At 43.6% G+C, this 25130-nt stretch overlaps 1 protein-coding gene across 4 annotated transcripts in view; it reads left to right on the plus strand.

The window, feature by feature from the left end:
- Positions 1 to 22104, plus strand: part of cyldl (cylindromatosis (turban tumor syndrome), like) — a 32323-nt gene extending 10219 nt beyond the window's left edge. For 3 of the 4 annotated variants that reach the window (XM_065009180.1, XM_065009179.1, XM_065009182.1), the window contains exons 8-15: positions 3446 to 3556; positions 3658 to 3749; positions 3879 to 3942; positions 4772 to 4904; positions 5151 to 5259; positions 5368 to 5486; positions 5688 to 5913; positions 19136 to 22104. In XM_065009180.1, the coding sequence (XP_064865252.1) occupies positions 3446 to 3556; positions 3658 to 3749; positions 3879 to 3942; positions 4772 to 4904; positions 5151 to 5259; positions 5368 to 5486; positions 5688 to 5913; positions 19136 to 19320 (1039 nt within the window). In that variant the 3' untranslated portion in view covers positions 19321 to 22104. Of the gene's footprint in view, positions 1 to 3445; positions 3557 to 3657; positions 3750 to 3878; positions 3943 to 4771; positions 4905 to 5150; positions 5260 to 5367; positions 5487 to 5687; positions 5914 to 6467; positions 6515 to 19135 lie in introns of all 4 variants that reach the window. The other variant, XM_065009183.1, reaches the window with a different exon arrangement.
- Positions 22105 to 25130: the final 3026 nt, after the last annotated feature.

Raw genomic sequence — 25130 nt, forward strand, 5'->3', positions numbered from 1 at the left:
CTCTCGCTCTGTCTCGCTCGCTCTGTCTCGCTCGCTCTCTGTCTCGCTCTCGCTCGCTCTCTCTGTCTCACTCGCTCTGACTTACTCTCGCTCTGACTTACTCTCGCTCTGTCTCACTCTCGCTCTGTCTCACTCTCGCTCTCACTCGCTCTGTCTCCCTCTCGCTCTCACTCGCTCTGTCTCACTCTCGCTCTGTCTCACTCTTGCTCCCTCTCGCTCGCTCTCTCTGTCTGACTCGCTCTGTCTCTCTCACTCGCTCTGTCTCACTCTCGCTCTGTCTCACTCTCGCTCTGTCTCGCTCGCTCTGTCTCGCTCGCTCTCTGTCTCGCTCTCGCTCGCTCTCTCTGTCTCACTCGCTCTGACTTACTCTCGCTCTGACTTACTCTCGCTCTGTCTCACTCTCGCTCTGTCTCACTCTCGCTCTCGCTCTGTCTCACTCGCTCTGTCTCACTCGCTCTGTCTCACTCTCTCTCACTCACTCGCTCTGTCTCACTCTCTCTCACTCACTCGCTCTCTCTCACTCTCTCTCTCTCACTCGCTCTGTCTCGCTCTCTCGACTCTGTCTCACTCTCTCTTTCACTCGCTCTGCCTCACTCTCGCTCTGTCTCACTCGCTCTGTCTCACTCTCTGTGTCTCATTCGCTCTGTCTCGCTCTCTCGACTCTGTCTCACTCGCTCTCTCTCGCTCTGTCTCACTCGCTCTCTCTCGCTCTGTCTCTCTCACTCGCTCTGTCTCACTCTCGCTCTGTCTCACTCTCGCTCTGTCTCACACTCGCTCTGTCTCCCTCTCGCTCTCACTCGCTCTGTCTCCCTCTCGCTCTCACTCGCTCTGTCTCACTCGCTCTGTCTCACTCTCTGTGTCTCATTCGCTCTGTCTCGCTCTCTCTCGACTCTGTCTCACTTGCTCTCTCTCGCTCTCTCTGTCTCACGCTCTCTGTCTCTCACTCTCTCTGTCTCTCACTCGATCTGTCTCACTCGCTCTCTCTCTCTCTTTGTCTCTGTCTCTCTCTCTCTCTGTATCTCTTGTCTCTGTCTCACTCGCTCTGTCTCGCTCTCTCGCTCGCTCTCTCTCTCTCTCTCGCTCGCTATCTCTGTCTCACTCTCGCTCTGTCTCTCTCGCTCTGTCTCACTCGCTCTGTCTCTCTCGCTCTGTCCCACTCGCTCTGTCTCAATTTCGATCTCTGTCTCACTCTCGCTCTGTCTCACTCTCGCTCTGTCTCACACTCGCTCTGTGTCACTCGCTCTGTCTCACTCTCGCTCTGTCTCACTCGCTCTGTCTCCCTCTCGCTCTCACTCGCTCTGTCTCCCTCTCGCTCTCACTCGCTCTGTCTCACTCTCGCTCTGTCTCACTCTTGCTCCCTCTCGCTCGCTCTCTCTGTCTGACTCGCTCTGTCTCTCTCACTCGCTCTGTCTCACTCTCGCTCTGTCTCACTCTCGCTCTGTCTCACACTCGCTCTGTCTCCCTCGCTCTGTCTCACTCTCTGTGTCTCATTCGCTCTGTCTCGCTCTCTCTCGACTCTGTCTCACTTGCTCTCTCTCGCTCTCTCTGTCTCGCTCTCTCTGTCTCACTCACTCTGTCTCACTTGCTCTCTCTCGCTCTCTCTGTCTCACTCTCTCTGTCTCTCACTTGCTCTGTCTCACTCGCTCTCTCTCTCTCTTTGTCTCTGTCTCTCTCTCTCTCTGTATCTCTTGTCTCTATCTCTCTTGCTCTGTCTCACTCGCTCTCTGTCTCACTCGCTCTGTCTCGCTCTCTCGCTCGCTCTCTCTCTCTCTCTCGCTCGCTATCTCTGTCTCACTCTCGCTCTGTCTCACTCGCTCTGTCTCACTCACTCTGTGTCTCATTCGCTCTGTCTCACTCGCTCTCTCTCGCTCTGTCTCTCACTCGCTCTGTCTCACTCGCTCTGTCTCACTCACTCTCTCACTCGCTCTCTCTCTCTCTCTTTGTCTCTGTCTCTCTCTCTCTCTGTATCTCTTGTCTCTGTCTCTCTCTCTCTGTATCTCTCACTCGCTCTGTCTCACTCGCTCTGTCTCGCTCGCTCTGTCTCGCTCGCTCTCTGTCTCGCTCTCGCTCGCTCTCTCTGTCTCACTCGCTCTGACTTACTCTCGCTCTGTCTCACTCTCGCTCTGTCTCACTCTCGCTCTCGCTCTGTCTCACTCGCTCTGTCTCACTCGCTCTGTCTCACTCTCTCTCACTCACTCGCTCTGTCTCACTCTCTCTCACTCACTCGCTCTCTCTCACTCTCTCTCTCTCACTCGCTCTGTCTCGCTCTCTCGACTCTGTCTCACTCTCTCTTTCACTCGCTCTGCCTCACTCTCGCTCTGCCTCACTCTCGCTCTGTCTCACTCGCTCTGTCTCACTCTCTGTGTCTCATTCGCTCTGTCTCAATTTCGATCTCTGTCTCGCTCACTTGCTCTGTCTTTCTCGCTGTCTCTCACTCACTCTGTCTCTCTCACTCTGTCTCTCTCACTCGCTCTGTCTGTCTCACTCTCGCTCTGTCTCACTCTCGCTCTGTCTCACTCTCGCTCTGTCTCACTCTCGCTCTGTCTCACACTCGCTCTGTGTCACTCGCTCTGTCTCACTCTCGCTCTGTCTCACTCGCTCTCACTCGCTCTGTCTCCCTCTCGCTCTCACTCGCTCTGTCTCACTCTCGCTCTGTCTCACTCTTGCTCCCTCTCGCTCGCTCTCTCTGTCTGACTCGCTCTGTCTCACTCTCGCTCTGTCTCACTCGCTCTGTCTCACTCGCTCTCTCGACTCTCTCTCGCTCTGTCTCACTCGCTCTCTCTCGCTCTCTCTGTCTCACTCACTCTGTCTCACTCTCGCTCTGTCTCACTCTCGCTCTGTCTCACTCTTGCTCTGTCTCACTCTCGCTCTGTCTCACTCTCTCTGTCTCTCATTCGCTCTGTCTCACTCTCGCTCTGTCTCACTCTCGCTCTGTCTCACTCTCGCTCTGTCTCTCTCGCTCTGTCTCACTCGCTCTGTCTCACTCGCTCTGTCTCACTCGCTCTGTCTCACTCGCTCTCTTTCTCGCTCTGTCTCACTCTCGCTTTGTCTCACTCTCGCTCTGTCTCTCTCTCGCTCTCTCTCATTCGCTCTGTCTCACTCGCTCTGTCTCACTCGCTCTGTCTCACTCGCTCTCTCTCTCTCTCTCGCTCTGTCTCACTCGCTCTGTCTCACTCGCTCTCTCACTCGCTCTCTCTCTCGCTCTGTCTCACTCGCTCTGTCTCACTCGCTCTGTCTCACTCGCTCTCTCTCTCACTCACTCTGTCTCTCTCTCTCTTTGTCTCTGTCTCTCTGTATCTCTCATTCGCTCGGTCTCTCTTTCTTCGTCTCCGTCTCCCTCACTCGCTTTGTCTTGATCTCTCGCTCTCTGTCTCACTCGCTCTGTCTCGTTCACTCTCTCTGTCTCGCTCTGTCTCTCTCACTCTCTCTCTCTCTCTCTCTCCAGTCTGTTCTCCTGTTCCTCAGTGTTGGACTCCCTGCTGTTTAAGTCAACAGAGCCTAGGGATGCCCCCATCCAGAGTACCCTGCTACATGACATCGTCAACCCGCTCCGCAGGTCAGCCAGTGTGTGTGTGTGTGTGCTTAGGAGGTGTAGTAATTGTAGGCTTGGGGGTGCTAATACATGTGTTGCATGTGTGTATTGATGTCTACGTGCAGTGAAGGTTTTGTGGAAGGGAGACACATTATGAAGCTTCGTCAGCAGCTGCAGGAGCTTGGATACTGCCACACATTCACCACAGAGGAGAAAGGTGAACAAACATCTGCCTTACTGCTATAGGCTTTCTAACAGGACAGTCGCAACTGTAAATGAACTAGACTTAATAGGGTGAATTCTGAAAGGACTGAGTGTGTCTGTGTGTGGTTGTGTTCTTGTTCAGATCCAGAAGAGTTTCTTACCCTCATTATGCACCATATTTTCTGTCTGGATCCTCTCCTCAAACTGTAAGAATACCTTACTCTAATCTATGTTCTATTTGAATTGTAATGTAGCTTTGCACTACACCAATGTTATACATACTTGATTACCAGACTTGACCTGGTTATAAAGAAATGTAAAGACCTGGTTATAAAGACATCTAAATACTAGACCTGGTTATAAAGACATCTAAAGACTAGACCTGGTTATAAAGAAATCAAAATACTAGACCTGGTTATAAAGAAATCTAAAAGACTAGACATTTTTATAAAGAAATCTAAAGACTAGACCTGGTTATAAAGAAATCTAAAGACTAGACCTGGTTATAAAGACATCTAAAGACTAGACCTGGTTATAAAGACATCTAAAGACTAGACCTGTTTATAAAGACATCTAAAGACTAGACCTGGTTATAAAGACATCTAAAGACTAGACCTGTTTATAAAGACATCTAAAGACTAGACCTGGTTATAAAGACATCTAAAGACTAGACCTGGTTATAAAGACATCTAAAGACTAGACCTGGTTATAAAGACATCTAAAGACTAGACCTGGTTATAAAGACATCTAAAGACTAGACCTGGTTATAAAGACATCTAAAGACTAGACCTGGTTATAAAGACATCTAAAGACTAGACCTGGTTATAAAGACATCTAAAGACTAGACCTGTTTATAAAGACATCTAAAGACTAGACCTGGTTATAAAGACATCTAAAGACTAGCCCTGGTTATAAATACATCTAAAGACTAGACCTGGTTATAAAGACATCTAAAGACTAGACCTGTTTATAAAGACATCTAAAAGACTAGACCTGGATATAAAGACATCTAAAGACTAGACCTGTTGTCTCCAGGTCAGCAGGGGGAAAGGTCCAGGACAGTTACTGTTATCAAATCTTCCTGGATAACAACCACAGCCTGGTTCTGCCTACTGTCCAACACCTGCTGGAACACTCCTTCCACAGCGCAGGACTCAAACTGGCAGAGGTAGGGGTGTGTGTGTGGGTATGGGTGTGTGTGGGTGGGTTTGTGTGTGTGGGTGCACAGTACTCGCTCACTATGCTCATTCTCATTTATCTGAAATTCCTGTAGATGGCGCTGTTTGATAAGTCTTCTGCTACAACTGAACTAATGTGTGTTTATGACTACTAGACTATACAACGGTCTCTAGATTGGTAGTCTACTGTAGTCAGTGGTTGTGTAGTGACTGCATGTCTCTTCCTCTCCTTCTAGGTGCCGTCTTGTCTGATCCTCCAGATGCCTCGCTTTGGGAAGAAGTTCAAGATGTTTCAGAAGATTATCCCTACACTGGAGCTGGACATTACTGACCTCCTCTCTGAAGGTAGTTCACAGACACACACACACACACACACACACACACACACACACACCACACACACACATTGCCACTCAAGGATACGTGCAGAGATGTGACGTGGTGTGTGTTCAGGTCCCCAGCAGTGTGTGTTGTGTGGTCAGCTGGCATATGAGGAGTGTGTGGACTGCTTCAGAGACCCAGTCTTCAGCAGGACAGGATTTAAAGTGTTCTGCAGGACCTGCTCCTCTCAGGTAGGGCGTAAGGACAGACTGACACACTCCACTCTGTGTGTGTACCTGTCATAGTTTTGTGTGTCATTATACGTGTATGAGATCATACTACATTGCAGTCAGAGTACACAGAATCAGTGATCTACAAACAAACTTTGCATCCCAAATAATTACTCTATTTGATTAGGAGTAGTGATTCTGCACCTCTGTCTCCTTCTCCAGGTGCACTCTCACCCCGAGCGGCTGTCCCACAGCCCCTCCCCCCTGCAGCTCCCTGAGGGTTACCCCGCCCCCACTACCCTCCGACCCCCGCCCCCTGCCCCACCCAGAGAGAGACTGGAGCTGTTTGCAGTGCTGTGCATAGAGACCAGTCACTATGTCTCCTTCATCAAACATGGACCAAACAGCACAGACTGGATCTTCTTTGACAGCATGGCTGACAGACATGGTGAGGTTGTGTGGAATATGCTGTGGCTTGTTTCCTCCATTCCTTTCAAACCTCATTGGAGGTCAGAAGGAAGCACCTTGGGTCCTTTCCTCCAATACGCATTGAGAGGAATAGAGGAAACAAGGATGGCGGAAGCAAGGATTTGACGGCTAGTAATGTTTTCAGACACCAACAGTGGGTTTGAATTTTCTCTGTCTTGGTCTCATTCTCTGTCTTTGTCTCATTCTGTCTTTGTCTTATTCTCTCTCATTCTCTTTCATTCTCTGTCTCTCTCTCTCTCTCTGTCTCATTCTCTGTCTTTGTCTCATTCTGTCTTTGTCTTATTCTCTCTCATTCTCTTTCATTCTCTGTCTCATTTTCTGTCTCATTCTGTCTTTGTCTCATTCTCTGTCTCATTCTCTGTCTTTGTCTCATTCTGTCTTTGTCTTATTCTCTCTCATTCTCTTTCATTCTCTGTCTCATTTTCTGTCTCATTCTGTCTTTGTCTCATTCTCTGTCTCATTCTCTCTCTGTCTCATTCTATCTCTCTGTCTCATTCTCAATTCAATTCAAAGGGCTTTATTGACATGGGAAACGTGTTAACATTGCCAAAGCAAGTGAGGTAGATAATATACAAAAGTGAAATAAACAATAAAAATTAACATTTCTCTCTGTCTCATTCTCTGTCTCTCATTCTCTCTCTGTCTCATTCTCTGTCTCTGTCTCATTCTCTCTCTCTCATACTCTCTTTCTGTCTCATTCTCTCTCTCTCATTCTCTCTCTCATTCTCTGTCTCATTCTCTCTCTCTCATTCTCTCTCTGTCTCATTCTCTGTCTCTCATTCTCTCTCTCTGTCTCATTCTCTCTCTGTCTCATTCTCTGTCTCTCATTCTCTCTCTCTGTCTCATTCTCTCTCTCTCATACTCTGTCTCTGTCTCATTTTCTCTCTCTCTCTCTCTCTCTCTCTTTCTGTCTCATTCTCTCTCTCTCATTCTCTCTCTCATTCTCTGTCTCATTCTCTCTCTCTCATTCTCTCTCTCTCTCTCTTTCTGTCTCATTCTCTCTCTCTCATTCTCTGTCTCATTCTCTCTCTCATTCTCTGTCTCATTCTCTCTCTCTCATTCTCTCTCTGTCTCATTCTCTCTCTCTCATTCTGTCTCTCATTCTCTCTCTCTGTCTCATTCTCTCTCTCTCATTCTCTGTCTCATTCTCTCTCTCATTCTCTGTCTCATTCTCTCTCTCTCATTCTCTCTCTGTCTCATTCTCTCTCTCTCTCTGTCTCATTCTCTCTCTCTCATTCTGTCTCATTCTCTCCCTCTCATTCTCTCTCTCTCTCTCATTCTCTGTCTCTCATTCTCTCTCTCATACTCTGTCTCTGTCTCATTTTCTCTCTCTCTCTCTCTCTCTCTTTCTGTCTCATTCTCTCATTCTCTCTCATTCTCTCTTTCTGTCTCATTCTCTCTCTCTCATTCTCTGTCTCATTCTCTCTCTCTCATTCTGTCTCATTCTCTCTCTCTCATTCTGTCTCATTCTCTCTCTCTCATTCTCTCTCTCATTCTCTGTCTCTCATTCTCTCTCTCTGTCTCATTATCTCTCTCTCATACTCTGTCTCTGTCTCATTTTCTCTCTCTCTCTCTCTCTTTCTGTCTCATTCTCTCTCTCTCTCATTCTCTCTTTCTGTCTCATTCTCTCTCTCATTCTCTGTCTCATTCTCTCTGTCTCATTCTCTCTCTCTCTCATTCTCTGTCTCTCATTCTCTCTCTCTGTCTCATTCTCTCTGTCTCTCATTCTCTCTCTCTGTCTCTCTCTGTCTCATTCTCTGTCTCATTCTCTCTCTCTCATTCTCTCTCTCTCTCTCATTCTCTGTCTCATTCTCTCTCTCTCATTCTCTCTCTCTCTCTCATTCTCTGTCTCATTCTCTCTCTCTCATTCTCTCTCTCTGTCTCATTCTCTCTCTCTCATTCTCTGTCTCATTCTCTCTCTCTCATTCTCTGTCTCATTCTCTCTCTCTCTCATTCTCTCTCTGTCTCATTCTCTGTCTCTCATTCTCTCTGTCTCATTCTCTGTCTCTCATTCTCTCTTTCTGTCTCATTCTCTCTCTCTCTCTCATTCTCTGTCTCATTCTCTCTCTCTCATTCTCTCTTTCTGTCTCATTCTCTGTCTCTCATTCTCTCTCTGTCTCATTCTCTGTCTCTGTCTCATTCTCTCTCTCTCATACTCTCTTTCTGTCTCATTCTCTCTCTCTCATTCTCTCTCTCATTCTCTGTCTCATTCTCTCTCTCTCTTCTCTCTCTGTCTCATTCTCTCTCTCTCATTCTCTCTCTCTGTCTCATTCTCTCTCTCTCTCTCTCTCTCTCTCTCTCTTTCTGTCTCATTCTCTCTCTCTCATTCTCTCTCTCATTCTCTGTCTCATTCTCTCTCTCTCTCTTTCTGTCTCATTCTCTCTCTCTCATTCTCTGTCTCATTCTCTCTCTCATTCTCTGTCTCATTCTCTCTCTCTCATTCTCTCTCTGTCTCATTCTCTCTCTCTCATTCTGTCTCTCTCTCTCTCATTCTCTGTCTCATTCTCTCTCTCTCATTCTCTGTCTCATTCTCTCTCTCATTCTCTGTCTCATTCTCTCTCTCTCATTCTCTCTCTGTCTCATTCTCTCTCTCTGTCTCATTCTCTCTCTCTCATTCTCTGTCTCATTCTCTCCCTCTCTTCTCTCTCTCTCTCTCTCATTCTCTGTCTCTCATTCTCTCTCTCTCATACTCTGTCTCTGTCTCATTTTCTCTCTCTCTCTCTCTCTCTCTTTCTGTCTCATTCTCTCTCATTCTCTCTCATTCTCTCTTTCTGTCTCATTCTCTCTCTCTCATTCTCTGTCTCATTCTCTCTCTCTCATTCTGTCTCATTCTCTCTCTCTCATTCTCTCTCTCATTCTCTGTCTCTCATTCTCTCTCTCTGTCTCATTATCTCTCTCTCATACTCTGTCTCTGTCTCATTTTCTCTCTCTCTCTCTCTCTTTCTGTCTCATTCTCTCTCTCTCTCATTCTCTCTTTCTGTCTCATTCTCTCTCTCATTCTCTGTCTCATTCTCTCTCTCTCATTCTCTGTCTCATTCTCTCTCTCTCTCATTCTCTGTCTCTCATTCTCTCTCTCTCTCTCATTCTCTGTCTCATTCTCTCTGTCTCATTCTCTCTCTCTCTCTCTCATTCTCTGTCTCATTCTCTCATTCTCTCTCTCTGTCTCATTCTCTCTCTCTCATTCTCTGTCTCATTCTCTCTCTCATTCTCTGTCTCATTCTCTCTCTCTCATTCTCTCTCTGTCTCATTCTCTGTCTCTCATTCTCTCTCTCTGTCTCATTCTCTGTCTCTCATTCTCTCTTTCTGTCTCATTCTCTCTCTCTGTCTCATTCTCTGTCTCATTCTCTCTCTCTCATTCTCTGTCTCATTCTCTCTCTCTCATTCTCTCTTTCTGTCTCATTCTCTGTCTCTCATTCTCTCTCTGTCTCATTCTCTGTCTCTGTCTCATTCTCTCTCTCTCATACTCTCTTTCTGTCTCATTCTCTCTCTCTCATTCTCTCTCTCATTCTCTGTCTCATTCTCTCTCTCTCTTCTCTCTCTGTCTCATTCTCTGTCTCTCATTCTCTCTCTCTGTCTCATTCTCTCTCTGTCTCATTCTGTCTCTCATTCTCTCTCTCTGTCTCATTCTCTCTCTGTCTCATTCTGTCTCTCATTCTCTCTCTCTGTCTCATTTTCTCTCTCTCTCTCTCTCTCTCTCTTTCTGTCTCATTCTCTCTCTCTCATTCTCTGTCTCATTCTCTCTCTCATTCTCTGTCTCATTCTCTCTCTCATTCTCTGTCTCATTCTCTCTCTCTCATTCTCTCTCTGTCTCATTCTCTCTCTCTCATTCTGTCTCTCATTCTCTCTCTCTGTCTCATTCTCTCTCTCTCATTCTCTGTCTCATTCTCTCCCTCTCATTCTCTCTCTCTCTCTCATTCTCTGTCTCTCATTCTCTCTCTCTCATACTCTGTCTCTGTCTCATTTTCTCTCTCTCTCTCTCTCTCTCTTTCTGTCTCATTCTCTCTCATTCTCTCTTTCTGTCTCATTCTCTCTCTCTCATTCTCTGTCTCATTCTCTCTCTCTCATTCTGTCTCATTCTCTCTCTCTCATTCTCTCTCTCATTCTCTGTCTCTCATTCTCTCTCTCTGTCTCATTATCTCTCTCTCTGTCTCATTATCTCTCTCTCATACTCTGTCTCTGTCTCATTTTCTCTCTCTCTCTCTCTCTTTCTGTCTCATTCTCTCTCTCTCTCATTCTCTCTTTCTGTCTCATTCTCTCTCTCATTCTCTGTCTCATTCTCTCTCTCTCATTCTCTGTCTCATTCTCTCTCTCTCTGTCTCTCTCTGTCTCATTCTCTGTCTCTCTCTCATTCTCTGTCTCATTCATTCTCTCTCTCATTCTCTCTCTCTCTCTCATTCTCTGTCTCATTCTCTCTCTCTCATTCTCTCTCTCTGTCTCATTCTCTCTCTCTCATTCTCTGTCTCATTCTCTCTCTCTCATTCTCTGTCTCATTCTCTCTCTCTCATTCTCTCTCTGTCTCATTCTCTCTCTCTCATTCTCTCTCTCTGTCTCATTCTCTGTCTCTCATTCTCTCTTTCTGTCTCATTCTCTCTCTCTCATTCTCTGTCTCATTCTCTCTCTCTCATTCTCTCTTTCTGTCTCATTCTCTCTCTCTCATTCTCTCTCTGTCTCATTCTCTGTCTCTCATTCTCTCTCTCTGTCTCATTCTCTCTCTCTCATACTCTGTCTCTGTCTCATTTTCTCTCTCTCTCTCTCTCTCTCTCTCTTTCTGTCTCATTCTCTCTCTCTCTCATTCTCTGTCTCATTCTCTCTCTCATTCTCTGTCTCATTCTCTCTGTCTCATTCTCTGTCTCATTCTCACGCTCTCATTCTCTCTCTCTCTCATTCTCTGTCTCATTCTCTCTCTCTCATTCTCTGTCTCATTCTCTCTCTCTCATTCTCTGTCTCATTCTCTCTCTCTCATTCTCTGTCTCATTCTCTCTCTCTCATTCTCTGTCTCATTCTCTCTCTCTCATTCTCTGTCTCATTTCTCTCTCTCTCTCTCTCTCATTCTCTGTCTCTCATTCTCTCTCTCTCATTCTCTGTCTCTCATTCTCTCTCTCTGTCTCATTATCTCTCTCTCATACTCTGTCTCTGTCTCATTTTTTCTCTCTCTCTCTCTCTCTCTCTCTTTCTGTCTCATTCTCTCTCTCTCATTCTCTCTTTCTGTCTCATTCTCTCTCTCTCATTCTCTGTCTCATTCTCTCTCTCTCATTCTCTGTCTCATTATCTCTCTCTCTCTCTCTCTCATTCTCTGTCTCTCATTCTCTCTCTCTGTCTCATTCTCTCTGTCTCATTCTCTGTCTCTCATTCTCTCTTTCTGTCTCATTCTCTCTCTCTCATTATCTCTCTCTCTCATTCTCTCTCTCTCATTCTCTGTCTCATTCTCTCTCTCTCATTCTCTCTCTCTGTCTCATTCTCTCTCTCTCATTCTCTCTTTCTGTCTCATTCTCTCTCTCTCATTCTCTGTCTCATTCTCTCTGTCTCATTCTCTGTCTCATTATCTCTCTCTCATTCTCTGTCCCTGTCTCATTTTCTCTCATTTCTCTCTCTCTTTCTGTCTCATTCTCTCTCTCTCATTCTCTGTCTCATTCTCTCTCTCTCATTCTCTCTTTCTGTCTCATTCTCTCTCTCTCTCTCTCATTCTCTGTCTCATTCTCTCTCTCATTCTCTCTCTCTCTCTCATTCTCTCTCTCTCATACTCGCTTTCTGTCTCATTCTCTCTCTCTCTCTGTCTCGTTCTCTCTCTGTCTCATTCTCTGTCTCTCATTCTCTCTCTCTGTCTCATTCTCTCTCTCTCATTCTCTGTCTCATTCTCTCTCTCTCATTCTCTCTTTCTGTCTCATTCTCTCTCTCTCATTCAAATTCAAATTCAAATTCAAGCTGCTTTATTGGCATGAAAAACATTGTGTCAATATTGCCAAAGCAACAATGTATACAATATACATTGTAACAAAATATAAATGATAGCAAATAATAATATAAAATGGTAGTAAATAATAATACAAAATTAAATACAAAAATAATAACAATAAAATTCTCTCTCTCTCATTCTCTCTCTGTCTCATTCTCTGTCTCTCATTCTCTCTCTGTCTCATTCTCTCTCTGTCTCATTCTCTCTCTCTCATTCTCTCTCTCTGTCTCATTCTCTGTCTCTCATTCTCTCTCTCTGTCTCATTCTCTCTCTGTCTCATTCTCTGTCTCTCATTCTCTCTCTCTGTCTCATTCTCTCTCTGTCTCATTCTCTCTCTCTCATTCTCTCTCTGTCTCATTCTCTCTCTCTCATTCTCTCTCTGTCTCATTCTCTGTCTCTCATTCTCTCTCTCTGTCTCATTCTCTGTCTGTCATTCTCTCTCTCTCATACTCTGTCTCTGTCTCATTCTCTCTCTCTCATTCTCTGTCTCTCATTCTCTCTCTCTCATTCTCTCTTTCTGTCTCATTCTCTCTCTCTCATTCTCTGTCTCTCATTCTCTCTCTCTGTCTCATTCTCTCTCTCTCATTCTCTGTCTCTCATTCTCTCTCTCTGTCTCATTCTCTCTCTCTCATACTCTGTCTCTGTCTCATTTTCAAATTCAAATTCAAATTCAAGCTGCTTTATTAGCATGAAAAACATTGTGTCAATATTGCCAAAGCAACAATGTATACAATATACATTGTAACAAAATAATAAATGATAGCAAATAATAATATAAAATGGTAGTAAATAATAATACAAAAATAATAACAATAAAATGGTAACAGTCAATAGTAGAAATGTAATAAATATAATTATGGAAAATGAAACTATAACTAACTTATAACTAAATAACTGTCATCTTCTTCTTTATATCAATACTACAACTACAATCATCATTACTACGACTACTACTACCATCACTAAACTGTTATCACTACAATTACCAACCATATTTGGAATGATAAACATGAATAATTATAGTAATAACAATAATAGTAATAATAAGTAAGTTACTGTTTACTATGCAGATGTTATTATTCATTGTCCCTCAGGCTATGGCAGGAAAAAACGTATTTGTCTCATTTTCTCTCTCTCTCTCTCTTTCTGTCTCATTCTCTCTGTCTCATTCTCTGTCTCTCATTCTCTCTCTCTGTCTCATTCTCTCTCTCTCATACTCTCTCTCTGTCTCATTCTCTCTCTCTCATTCTCTGTCTCTCATTCTCTCTCTGTCTCATTCTCTGTCTCTCATTCTCTCTCTCTGTCTCATTCTCTCTCTCTCATACTCTCTCTCTGTCTCATTATCTCTCTCTCATACTCTGTCTTTGTCTCATTCTCTCTCTCTCTCTCTCTCTCTCTCTCTTTCTGTCTCATTCTCTCTCTCTCATTCTCTGTCTCATTCTCTCTCTCTCATTCTATCTCTCTGTCTCATTCTCTCTCTCTCATTCTCTCTCTGTCTCATTCTCTGTCTCTCATTCTCTCTCTCTGTCTCATTCTCTCTCTCTCATTCTCTGTCTCATTCTCTCTCTCTCATTCTCTCTCTGTCTCTCATTCTCTCTCTCTGTCTCATTCTCTCTCTCTGTCTCATTCTCTGTCTCTCATTCTCTCTCTCTGTCTCATTCTCTGTCTCATTCTCTCTCTCTGTCTCATTCTCTGTCTCTCATTCTCTCTCTCTCTCTCATACTCTGTCTCTGTCTCATTTTCTCTCTCTCTCTCTCTTTCTGTCTCATTCTCTCGCTCATTCTCTGTCTCATTCTCTCACTCATTCTCTGTCTCATTCTCTCGCTCATTCTCTGTCTCATTCTCTCTCTCTCATTCTCTCTCTCTCTCTCTCATTCTCTCTCTCTCTCTCTTTCTGTCTCATTCTCTCTCTCTCATTCTCTCTTTCTGTCTCATTCTCTCTCTCTCATTCTCTGTCTCATTCTCTCTCTCTCATTCTCTGTCTCTCATTCTCTCTCTCATTCTCTGTCTCTCATTCTCTCTTTCTGTCTCATTATCTCTCTCATACTCTGTCACTGTCTCATTTTCTCTCTCTCTCTTTCTGTCTCATTCTCTCTCTCTCATTCTCTGTCTCATTCTCTCTCTCTCATTCTCTGTCTCATTCTCTCTCTCTCATTCTCTGTCTCATTCTCTCTCTCTCATTCTCTGTCTCATTCTCTCTCTCTCATTCTCTGTCTCTCATTCTCTCTCTCTGTCTCATTCTCTCTCTCTCATTCTCTCTCTCATTCTCTCTCTGTCTCATTCTCTGTCTCTCATTCTCTCTCTCTGTCTCATTCTCTCTCTCTCATACTCTGTCTCTGTCTCATTCTCTCTCTCTCTCTTTCTGTCTCATTCTCTCTGTCTCATTCTCTGTCTCATTCTCTCTGTCTCATTCTCTCTCTCTCATACTCTCTCTCTGTCTCATTCTCTCTCTCTCATTCTCTGTCTCTCATTCTCTCTCTGTCTCATTCTCTGTCTCTCATTCTCTCTCTCTCTGTCTCATTCTCTCTCTCTCATACTCTCTCTCTGTCTCATTCTCTCTCTCATTATCTCTCTCTCTCTCATTCTCTGTCTCTCATTCTCTCTCTCTGTCTCATTATCTCTCTCATACTCTGTCTCTGTCTCATTCTCTCTCTCTCATTCTCTCTTTCTGTCTCATTCTCTCTCTCTCTCTCATTCTCTCTGTCTCATTCTCTCTGTCTCATTCTCTGTCTCATTCTCTCTCTCTCATTCTCTCTCTCTGTCTCATTCTCTCTCTCTCATTCTCTCTCTCTCTCATTCTCTCTCTCTCATACTCTGTCTCTGTCTCATTTTCTCTCTCTCTCTCTCTTTCTGTCTCATTCTCTCTCTCTCATTCTCTGTCTCATTCTCTGTCTCTCATTCTCTCTCTCTCTCTCATTCTCTGTCTCTCTCATTATCTCTCTCTCATACTCTGTCTCTGTCTCATTTTCTCTCTCTCTCTCTCTTTCTGTCTCATTCTCTCTGTCTCATTCTCTGTCTCTCATTCTCTCTCTCTGTCTCATTCTCTCTCTCTCATACTCTCTCTCTGTCTCATTCTCTCTCTCTCATTCTCTGTCTCTCATTCTCTCTCTGTCTCATTCTCTGTCTCTCATTCTCTCTCTCTGTCTCATTCTCTCTCTCTCTCATTCTCTCTCTCTGTCTCATTCTCTCTCTCTCATACTCTCTCTCTGTCTCATTCTCTCTCTCTCATTCTCTGTCTCATTCTCTCTCTCTCATTCTCTTTCTCTGTCTCATTCTCTCTCTGTCTCATTCTCTGTCTCTCATTCTCTCTCTCTGTCTCATTCTCTCTCTCTCATACTCTGTCTCTGTCTCATTTTCTCTCTCTGTCTCATTCTCTCTCTCTCATTCTCATTCTCTGTCTCATTCTCTCTCTCTCATTCTCTCTCTCTCTCATTCTCTGTCTCATTCTCTCTCTCTCATTCTCTGTCTCATTCTCTCTCTCTCATTCTCTCTCTCTGTCTCATTCTCTCTCTCTCATTCTCTCTCTGTCTCATTCTCTGTCTCTCATTCTCTCTCTCTGTCTCATTCTCTCTCTCTCATTCTCTGTCTCATTCTCTCTCTCTGTCTCATTCTCTCTCTCTGTCTCATTCTCTGTCTCTCATTCTCTCTCTCTCTCTCATACTCTGTCTCTGTCTCATTTTCTCTCTCTCTCTCTCTCTCTCTCTCTTTCTGTCTCATTCTCTCTGTCTCATTCTCTGTCTCATTCTCTCGCTCATTCTCTGTCTCATTCTCTCTCTCTCATTCTCTGTCTCATTCTCTCTCATTCTCTCTCTCTCTCTCTCTCTCTCTCTCTCTTTCTGTCTCATTCTCTCTCTCTCATTCTCTCTTTCTCTCTCATTCTCTCTCTCTCATTCTCTGTCTCATTCTCTCTCTCTCATTCTCTGTCTCATTCACTCTCTCTCATTCTCTCTCTCTCTCTCATTCTCTGTCTCTCATTCTCTCTCTCTGTCTCATTCTCTCTCTGTCTCATTCTCTCTCTCATTCTCTCTCTCTGTCTCATCTCTCTCTCTCTATCTCTCTCTCTGTCTCTGTCTCATTCTCTCTCTCTCTCTCTTTCTGTCTCATTCTCTCTGTCTCATTCTCTGTCTCATTCTCTCTGTCTCATTCTCTGTCTCTCATTCTCTCTCTCTGTCTCATTCTCTCTCTCTCATTCTCTCTCTCTGTCTCATTCTCTCTCTCTCATTCTCTGTCTCATTCTCTCTCTCTCATTCTCTCTCTCTCTCTTTCTGTCTCATTCTCTCTGTCTCATTCTCTGTCTCATTCTCTCTCTCTCATTCTCTGTCTCTCATTCTCTCTCTGTCTCATTCTCTGTCTCATTCTCTCTCTCTCATTCTCTGTCTCTCATTCTCTCTCTGTCTCATTCTCTGTCTCTCATTCTCTCTCTCTTTCTCATTCTCTCTCTCTCATACTCTCTCTCTGTCTCATTCTCTCTCTCTCATTCTCTGTCTCTCATTCTCTCTCTCTGTCTCATTCTCTCTCTCTCATTCTCTCTCTGTCTCATTCTCTGTCTCTCATTCTCTCTCTCTGTCTCATTCTCTCTCTCTCATTCTCTGTCTCATTCTCTGTCTCTCATTCTCTCTCTCTGTCTCATTCTCTCTCTCTCATTCTCTCTTTCTGTCTCATTCTCTCTCTCTCATTCTCTGTCTCATTCTCTCTCTCTCATACTCTGTCTCTGTCTCATTTTCTCTCTCTGTCTCATTCTCTCTCTCTCATTCTCATTCTCTGTCTCATTCTCTCTCTCATTATCTCTCTCTCTCTCATTCTCTGTCTCTCATTCTCTCTCTCTCTCTCATTATCTCTCTCATACTCTTCTCTGTCTCATTCTCTCTCTCTCATTCTCTCTTTCTGTCTCATTCTCTCTCTCTCTCTCATTCTCTCTGTCTCATTCTCTGTCTCTCTGTCTCTCTCTCTGTCTCATTCTCTCTCTCTCATTCTCTCTCTGTCTCATCTCTCTCTCTCATTCTCTCTCTCTCTCTCATTCTCTCTCTCTCATCTCTCTGTCTCTGTCTCATTTTCTCTCTCTCTCTCTCTCTCTGTCTCATCTCTCTCTCATTCTCTGTCTCATTCTCTGTCTCATTCATTTTCTCTCTCTCTCATTCTCTGTCTCTGTCTCTCTCTCTCTCATCTCTCTGTCTCATCTCTCTCATTCTCTGTCTCATTCTCTCTGTCTCATTCTCTCTCTCATTCTCTCTCTCTGTCTCATTTTCTCTCTGTCTCATTTCTCTCTGTCTCATTCTCTCTCTCTCATTCTCTGTCTCATTCTCTCTCTCTCTGTCTCATTCTCTGTCTCTCTCTCTCTCTCTGTCTCTCATTCTCTCTCATTCTCTCTCTCTCTCATTCTCTCTCTCTCATTCTCTCTCTGTCTCATTCTCTCTCTGTCTCATTCTCTCTCTCTCTCTCTCTCTCTCTCTCTCTCTCTCTCTGTCTCATCTCTCTCTCTCTCATTCTCTGTCTCATTCTCTCTCTCTCATTCTCTGTCTCTGTCTCATTCTCTCTCTCTCTGTCTCATTCTCTCTCTCTCTCATTCTCTGTCTCATTCTCTCTCTCTCTCATTTCTGTCTCTCATTCTCTGTCTCATTCTCTCTCTCTCTTCTCTGTCTCATTTCTCTCTCTCTCATTCTCTCTCTCTGTCTCTCTCTCTCTCTCATTCTCTCTCTGTCTCATTCTCTCTCTCTCTTCTCTCATTCTCTGTCTCTTCTTCTCTCTCATTCTCTCTCATTCTCTGTCTCTTCTCTCTCTCTCATTTCTCTGTCTCATTCTCTCTCTCTGTCATTCTCTCTCTCATTCTCTCTCTCTCATTCTTCTCTCTCTCATTCTCTCATTCTCTCTCTCTCTCTGTCTCATTCTCTCTCTCATTCTCTGTCTCATTCTCTCTGTCTCATTCTCTCTCTCTCTCATTCTCTGTCTTCTCTCTGTCTCATTCTCTGTCTCATTCTCTGTCTCTCAATTCTCTCTCTCTGTCTCATTCTCTGTCTCTCATATCTGTCTCATTCTCATTCTCTCTCTCTCTCTCTCATTCTCTCTCTCTCATTCTCTGTCTCATTCTCTCTCTCTCATTCTCTGTCTCTCATTATCTCTCTCTCATCTCTCTGTCTCTGTCTCATTCTCTCTCTCTCTCTCTCTCTCATTCTCTCTCATCTCTCTCTCTCTCATTCTCTGTCTCATTCTCTCTCTCTCATTCTCTGTCTCATTCTCTCTCTCTCATTCTCATTCTCTCATTCTCTGTCTCTGTCTCTCATCTCATTCTCTCATCTCATTCTCTCTCTCATTCTCTCTCTCTCATCTCTCTCATTCTCTCTCATTCTCTGTCTCTCTCTCTCTCTCATTCTCTCTCTCATTCTTTCTCTTCTCTGTCTCATTCTCTGTCTTCTTCTCTCTCTCTCTCCTTTCTCTGTCTCATTCTCTCTCTCATTCTGTCTCTCATTCTCTCTCTCTCATTCTCTGTCTCTCTCTGTCTCATTCTTCTCTATCTCTCTCTCTCTCATCTCTCTCTCTCTCTTCTCTGTTTCTCATCTCTCTCTGTCTCATTCTCTGTCTCATTCTCTCTCTCATTCTCTCTCATTCTCTGTCTCATTCTCTGTCTCTCATTCTCTGTCTCTCTCATTCTCTCTCTCTCATTCTCTCTCTGTCTCATTCTCTCATTCTCTCTGTCTCTCTCTCTCTCTCTCTCTCTCTCTCTCTCTCTTCTCTCTCTGTCTCATTTCTCTCTCTCTCTCTCTCATTCTCTGTCTCATTCTCTCTCTCTCTACTCTCATTCTCTGTCTCATTTTCTCTCTCTCTCTGTCTCATTCTGTCTCATCTCTCTCTCATTCTCTCTCTCTCATTCTCTCTCTCATTCTCTGTCTCATTCTCTGTCTCATTCTCTCTCTGTCTCATTCTCTCTGTCTCATTCTCTGTCTCTTTTCTCATTCTCTCATTCTCTGTCTCATTCTCTCATTCTCTGTCTCATTCTCTCTGTCTCTCTCTCTCTCTCTTCTCTGTCTCTGTCTCATTTTCTCTCTCTCTCTCTCTCTCTTTCTGTCTCATTCTCTCTCATTCTCTGTCTCTCATTCTCTGTCTCTCATTCTCTCTCTGTGTCTCATTCTCTCTCTCTGTCTCATTTTCTCTCTCTCTCACTCATTCTCTCTCTCTCTCATTCTCGATCTCATTCTCTCTTCTCTCTCTTTCTCTCTTTCTGTGTGTGTTTCAGGAGAGAGGGATGGCTTCAACATTCCCCAGGTGGAGGCATGTCCAGAGGTTGGCATGTACCTGGTCATGTCACCCGCCGAGCTGGCCAACCAGGTGCCTCGGGACATGAAGGGCGTGGCTAAGCGTCTGTTCTGTGATGCCTACATGTACCTGTACCAGAGTACCAGCATCAGCCTCTACCGCTGACAGAATGCGGGACCACATGGGTAATTCCACACCTCAAATTTGAGCGTTGTACAACTATTGTACTACTTGTCTGTAAGTAAAAATGGATGGTACCTCTGTTCACTGCTTATACTGTCCAAATGGCCCAAATGTTATAGTGCCTTATGATATAGTGTGTGTGTGTGTGTGTGTGTGATATGTGTTTGGACAAACCTACTCATTCAAGGGTTTTAATTTTTTATGTTCTACATTGTAGAGTAATAGTGAAGACAATAAAATAACACATGGAATCATGTAGTAACCAAAAAAGTGTAGTAACCAAAAAAAAACAAATCAAAATATATTTTAGATTCTTCAAAGTAGCCACCCTTTGCCTTGATGAAAGCATTCACCTGGAATGCTTTTCCAACCGTCTTAAAGGAGTTCCCTGCTTTTCCTTCACTCTGCGGTCCAACTCATCCCGAACCATCTCAATTGGTTTGAGGTCGGGTGATTGCGGAGGCCAGGTCATCTGATGCAGCACTCATCACTCTCCTTCTTGGTCAAATAGCCCTTACACAGCCTGGAAGTGTGTTGGGTTATTGTCCTGTTGAAAAACAAATGATAGTCCCACAAAGCGCAAACCAGATGGGATGGCGTATCGCTGCAGAATGCTGTGGTAGCCATGCTGGTTAAGTGTGCCTTGAATTCTAAATAAATCACAGACAGTATCACCAGCAAAGCACCATCACACCTCCACGGTGGGAACCACACATGCGGAGATCATCTGTTCACCTACTCTGCGTCTCACAAAGGCACGGTGGTTGGAACCAAAAATCTCAAATTTGGGCTCATCAAACCAAAGGACAGATTTCCACTGGTTTAATGTTCATTGCTTATGTTTCTTGGCCTGAGCAAGTCTCTTCTTATTATTTGTGTCCTTTAGTAGTGATTTCTTTGCAGTAATTCGACCATGAAGGCCTGAGTCACGTAGTCTCCTCTGAACAGTTGATGTTGAGATGTGTCTGTTACTTGAACTCTGCGAAGCATTTATTTGGGCTGCAATCTGAGGTACTGTTAACTCTAATGAACTCCCTGTGGCGGTCCTCATGAGAGCCAATTTCATCATAGCGCTTGATGTTTTTTGCGACTGCACTTGAAGAAACTTTCAAAGTTCTTGACATTTTCCACATTGACTGACCTTCATGTCATGAAGGACTGTCATTTCTCTTTGCTTATTTGAGCTGTTCTTGCCATAATATGGACTTGGTCTTTTACCAAATAGTATTATCTTCTGTATACCACCCCTACCATGTCACAACACAACTGACTGGCTCAAACGCATTAAGAGGGAAAGAAATTCCACAAATGAACTTTTAACAGCTTTTAATTGAAATGCATTCCAGGTGGCTACCTCATAATGCTGGTTGAGAGAATGCCAAGAGTGTGCAAAGCTGTCATCAAGGCAAAGGGTGGCTACTTTGAAGAATATCAAATATATTTTGATTTGTTAACACTTTTTTGCTTACTACATGATTCCATATGTGTTATTTCATTGTTTTGATGTCTTCACTATTATTCTACTATGTAGAACATTGTAAAAAATAAAGAAAAACCCTTGAATGAGTAGGTGTGTCCAAACTTTTGACTGGTGATATATATATTAAAAATGGAAACGTATGACTTCCATAGGCCTTCTAAAAGCCAAAGATATGTTCACTTTATGTAAAAAGTCTTTGGGTGAATTAGTGCCCTTTCTCCTCTTGTAAATGCATCCAAATAATCAGAAAATATATAATGATTTGTACTTTCTGATAAAGTGCCTTATCAAAGTCAAGAATTCCAATGTTTTTCAAATAAATGTGTACCTCACCCCTCTGTACTTTTATTATACTGTGCAATATCATGGGGATCCAGGGTTAATGGATAGGACTACTGATCAGATAGGGAAAGGAGGGTTGCAGCTGGCCAGTTAGATGACTTTTGACCTCTTTGTGTTTGTTTTTATTTGCACTGGGTGACTTGTTTTGGATGTAGAACGTTAGACTTGATTATTTTTTGGACATTACTATTCCAGGGGAGGTTATGCTGTTTATACAATCATTTGTATAATTGTAAATGTAATACTTGGAAGTTGGAATGTATAGGAAGCTATCTTAATATTTACCGCTGACTGCCTTTAAGATAGGTTAGATCCTTTTGTAGAACTTGACAATGTGATTATTTGCACTTTATTGACTTTATTTGTTGTTGTTTTACTATAATTTGTAGAACTATGCCTTCGTATTGGTAGCTATGCATGTCTTAGAATTATTTCCCTGAGTTTTTCTGATTATTGTAATATTTACAAAAAAGTCTAAAAGGAATGAATTTGAATATTTGCATGTGTACGCTATGAAATGCTACAGTATATGCATGTGTGTTAGTGCAAGTATGTCCTTACTTGTATGTTTGTAGGCCACTGTCCCTTTCACTATCTGAATGGGCACAGAATTATTCTCTGTCATCCCTTTTCTCTTTTCCATCTTTCACTTAGCATCGGGCAGAAAAGGGAGCGCCTCAAAGCTGAATAAATCAACAGTGATAACATCTTCTCACCACTTCATATTCCTAATGTGATCAGAGGGAGATGAGAGAGGGTCAGAGAGACAGAGAATCACTTAGAGGTAGGGACAGAGGCTGGAGCATTGCTTTTGGAAGGATGTTGGAACACTTTTCTTTAGGAAGTGGGTTAATAAGGAGATAATTTGATCTGATAAACATTAACACAGGAGCAGCATACTATTTAGCCTCAATCTATATGAAATAATAAACATGTTTGTTATATCTCTGTGCTCAAAAGGTTATTCTGAGGTGAGCCTCTGGCGTACGACTGGGCTACATCCCAAATGGCACCCTGTTTCGTATAAAGTGCACTACTTTTGACCAGAGCACTACATACTGTAGGGAATGGGGTGTGATTTGGGATACATCTGGGCTTACACAAGGCAGGTATTGATGTACAGAAAATCACATCTCTTTGACATTTATAGAGCCAATTTATATGAAATTGCCAATTTTCTAACTTCCCCCTTTTCTACTCTGTGAGGTAATTATGGTGCAAAATGAAAGAAATTAAACACTTTCCTTATTTTTTTTGTAATTCTTCTGACTGCACTGGCTTCTTCTATGTACTTCTTATTTCCTTGCATTCTCTCTTTTCCTATCTCGGTCAACTTTGATAGACGTGTCTATTAGTTGGCAGCATTTATCTTCGTAGGGCACATGCCAACTCTCCCCCACCCCCCAACCTTCAGAACAAACAGGACAGCATTTGCACTCAAATCCTCAATTCCTGACCTGAAAATTGTTTTCTGTGCCCAATTCAGACATATCACATGATGGGTCCTGACCCTGGTCAGTGGTGTAAAGTACTTAGGTGAAAATATTTTAGAGTACTACTTAAGTAGTTTTTTACTTGACTATTTATATTTTTGACAACTTTTACTTTTTCACCAATGCATTCCTAAAGAAAATATTGTACTTTCTACCCAAAAGTATTCGTTACATTTTGAATGCTTAGAAGGACAGGAAAATGGTCTAATTCACGCACTTAAAGAGAACTTCCCTGGTCATCCCTACTGCCTCTGATCTTGCGGACTCACTAAACACATGCTTTGTTTGTAAATGATGTCTGAATGTTGGAGTGTACCCCTGGCTATCTGTAAATTTAAACAAGAAAGTCATGCCGTCTGGTTTGCTTAATATAAGGAATTTTAAATTATTAATACTTTTACTTTTGATACTTAAGACTATTTTAGCCATTACATTTACTTTTGCTGTATAAGTATATTTAAAACCAAATATTTTTTTACTTTTACTCAAGTAGGATTTTATTGGGTGACTTTTCACTTTTACATGAGTAATTTTCTATTAAGGTATCTTTACTTTTACTCAAGTATGACATTTGGGTACTTTTTATACAACTGGATGTGGCTGACCCTGAGCAAGTAGTTAGTACAGTAGGTCTCCATAGCTCATATGAACCCTCTGATGCTATTGAGTTCTGACAGGTAAGGCCTTTCTGCTTTCATACAGTTCCTATAGCCTGGTCCCAGATCTGTTTGTGGTATCGCCAACTCCTTTTCACTCATTGACACATCAAACATAAATCAAATCAAATTTTACTGGTCACATACACATGGTTGGCAGATGTTAATGCGAGTGTAGCGAAATGCTTGTGCTTCTAGTTCCGACCATGCAGTAATATCTAACAATTAATCTAACAATTTCACAACAACTACCTTATACACACAAGTGTAAAGGAATGAATAGGAATATGTACATATAAATATGTGGATGAGCGATGGCCGAACGGCATAGGCAAGATGCAGTAGATGGTATAGACTACAGTATATACATATGAGATGTGTAATGTAGGGTACGTAAACATTATATAAAGTGGCATTGTTTAAAGTGGCTAGTGATACATTTATTACATCCAATTATAAATTATTAAAGTGGCTAGAGATTTGAGTCAGTATGTTGGCAGCAGCCACTCAATGTTAGTGATGGCTGTTTAACAGTCTGATGGCCTTTAGATAGAAGCTGTTTTTCAGTCTCTCGGTCCCAGCTTTGATGCACCTGTACTGACCTCGCCTTCTGGATGATAGTGGGGTGAACAGGCAGTGGCTCGGGTGGTTGTTGTCCTTGATGATCTTTTTGGCCTTCCTGTGACATCGGGTGGTGTAGGTGTCCTGGAGGCCAGGTAGTTTGCCCCCGGTGATGCGTTGTGCAGACCTCACTACCCTCTGGAGAGCCTTACGGTTGTGGGCGGAGCAGTTGCCGTACCATGCGGTGATACAGCCCGACAGGATGCTCTTGATTGTGCATCTGTAAAAGTTTGTGAGTGTTTTTGGTGACAAGCCAAATTTATTCAGCCTCCTGAGGTTGAAGAGGCGCTGCTGTGCCTTCTTCGCCATGTTGTCTGTGTGGTGGACATTTCAGTTTGTCCGTGGTGTGTACGCCGAGAAACTTAAAACTTTACACCTTCTCCACTACTGTCCCGTTGATGTGAATAGGGGGGATGCTCCCTCTGCTGTTTCCTGAAGTCCACGATCATCTCCTTTGTTTTGCTGACATTGAGTGTGAGGTTATTTTCCTGACACCACACTCTGAGGACCCTAACCTCCTCCCTGTAGGCCGTCTTGTCGTTGTTGGTAATCAAGCCTACCACTGTAGTGTTGTCTGCAAACTTGATGATTCAGTTGGAGGCGTACATGGCCATGCAGTCATGGGTGAACAGGGAGTACAGGAGAGGGCTGAGAATGCACTCTTTTGGGGTCCCAGTGTTGAGGATCAGCGGGGTGGAGATGTTGTTTCCTACTCTCACCACCTGGGGGCGGCCTGTCAGGAAGTCCAGGACCCAGTTGCATAGGGCGGGTCGAGACCCAGGGTCTACAGCTTGATGACGAGTTTGGAGGGTACTATGGTGTTAAATGCTGAGCTGTAGTCGATGAACAGCATTCTTACGTAGGTATTCCTCTTGTCCAGATGGGATAGGGCAGTGTGATTGCGATTGTGTCGTCTATGGACCTATTGGGGCGGTAAGCAAATTGGAGTGGGTCTAGGGTGTCAGGTAGGGTGGAGGTGATATGGTCCTTTACTAGTCTCTCAAAGCACTTCATGATGATGGAAGTGAGTGCTACGGGGCGATATTCATTTAGCTCAGTTACCTTAGCTTTCTTGGGAACAGGAACAACGGTGGCCCTCTTGAAGCATGTGGGAACAGCAGACTGGGATAAGGATTGATTGAATATGTCCGTAAACACACCAGCCAGCTGGTCTGCGCATGCTCTGAGAACGCGGCTAGG

This window comes from Oncorhynchus nerka, linkage group LG24 (genome assembly GCF_034236695.1).
Source record: "Oncorhynchus nerka isolate Pitt River linkage group LG24, Oner_Uvic_2.0, whole genome shotgun sequence".
Taxonomy (NCBI): domain Eukaryota; kingdom Metazoa; phylum Chordata; class Actinopteri; order Salmoniformes; family Salmonidae; genus Oncorhynchus; species Oncorhynchus nerka.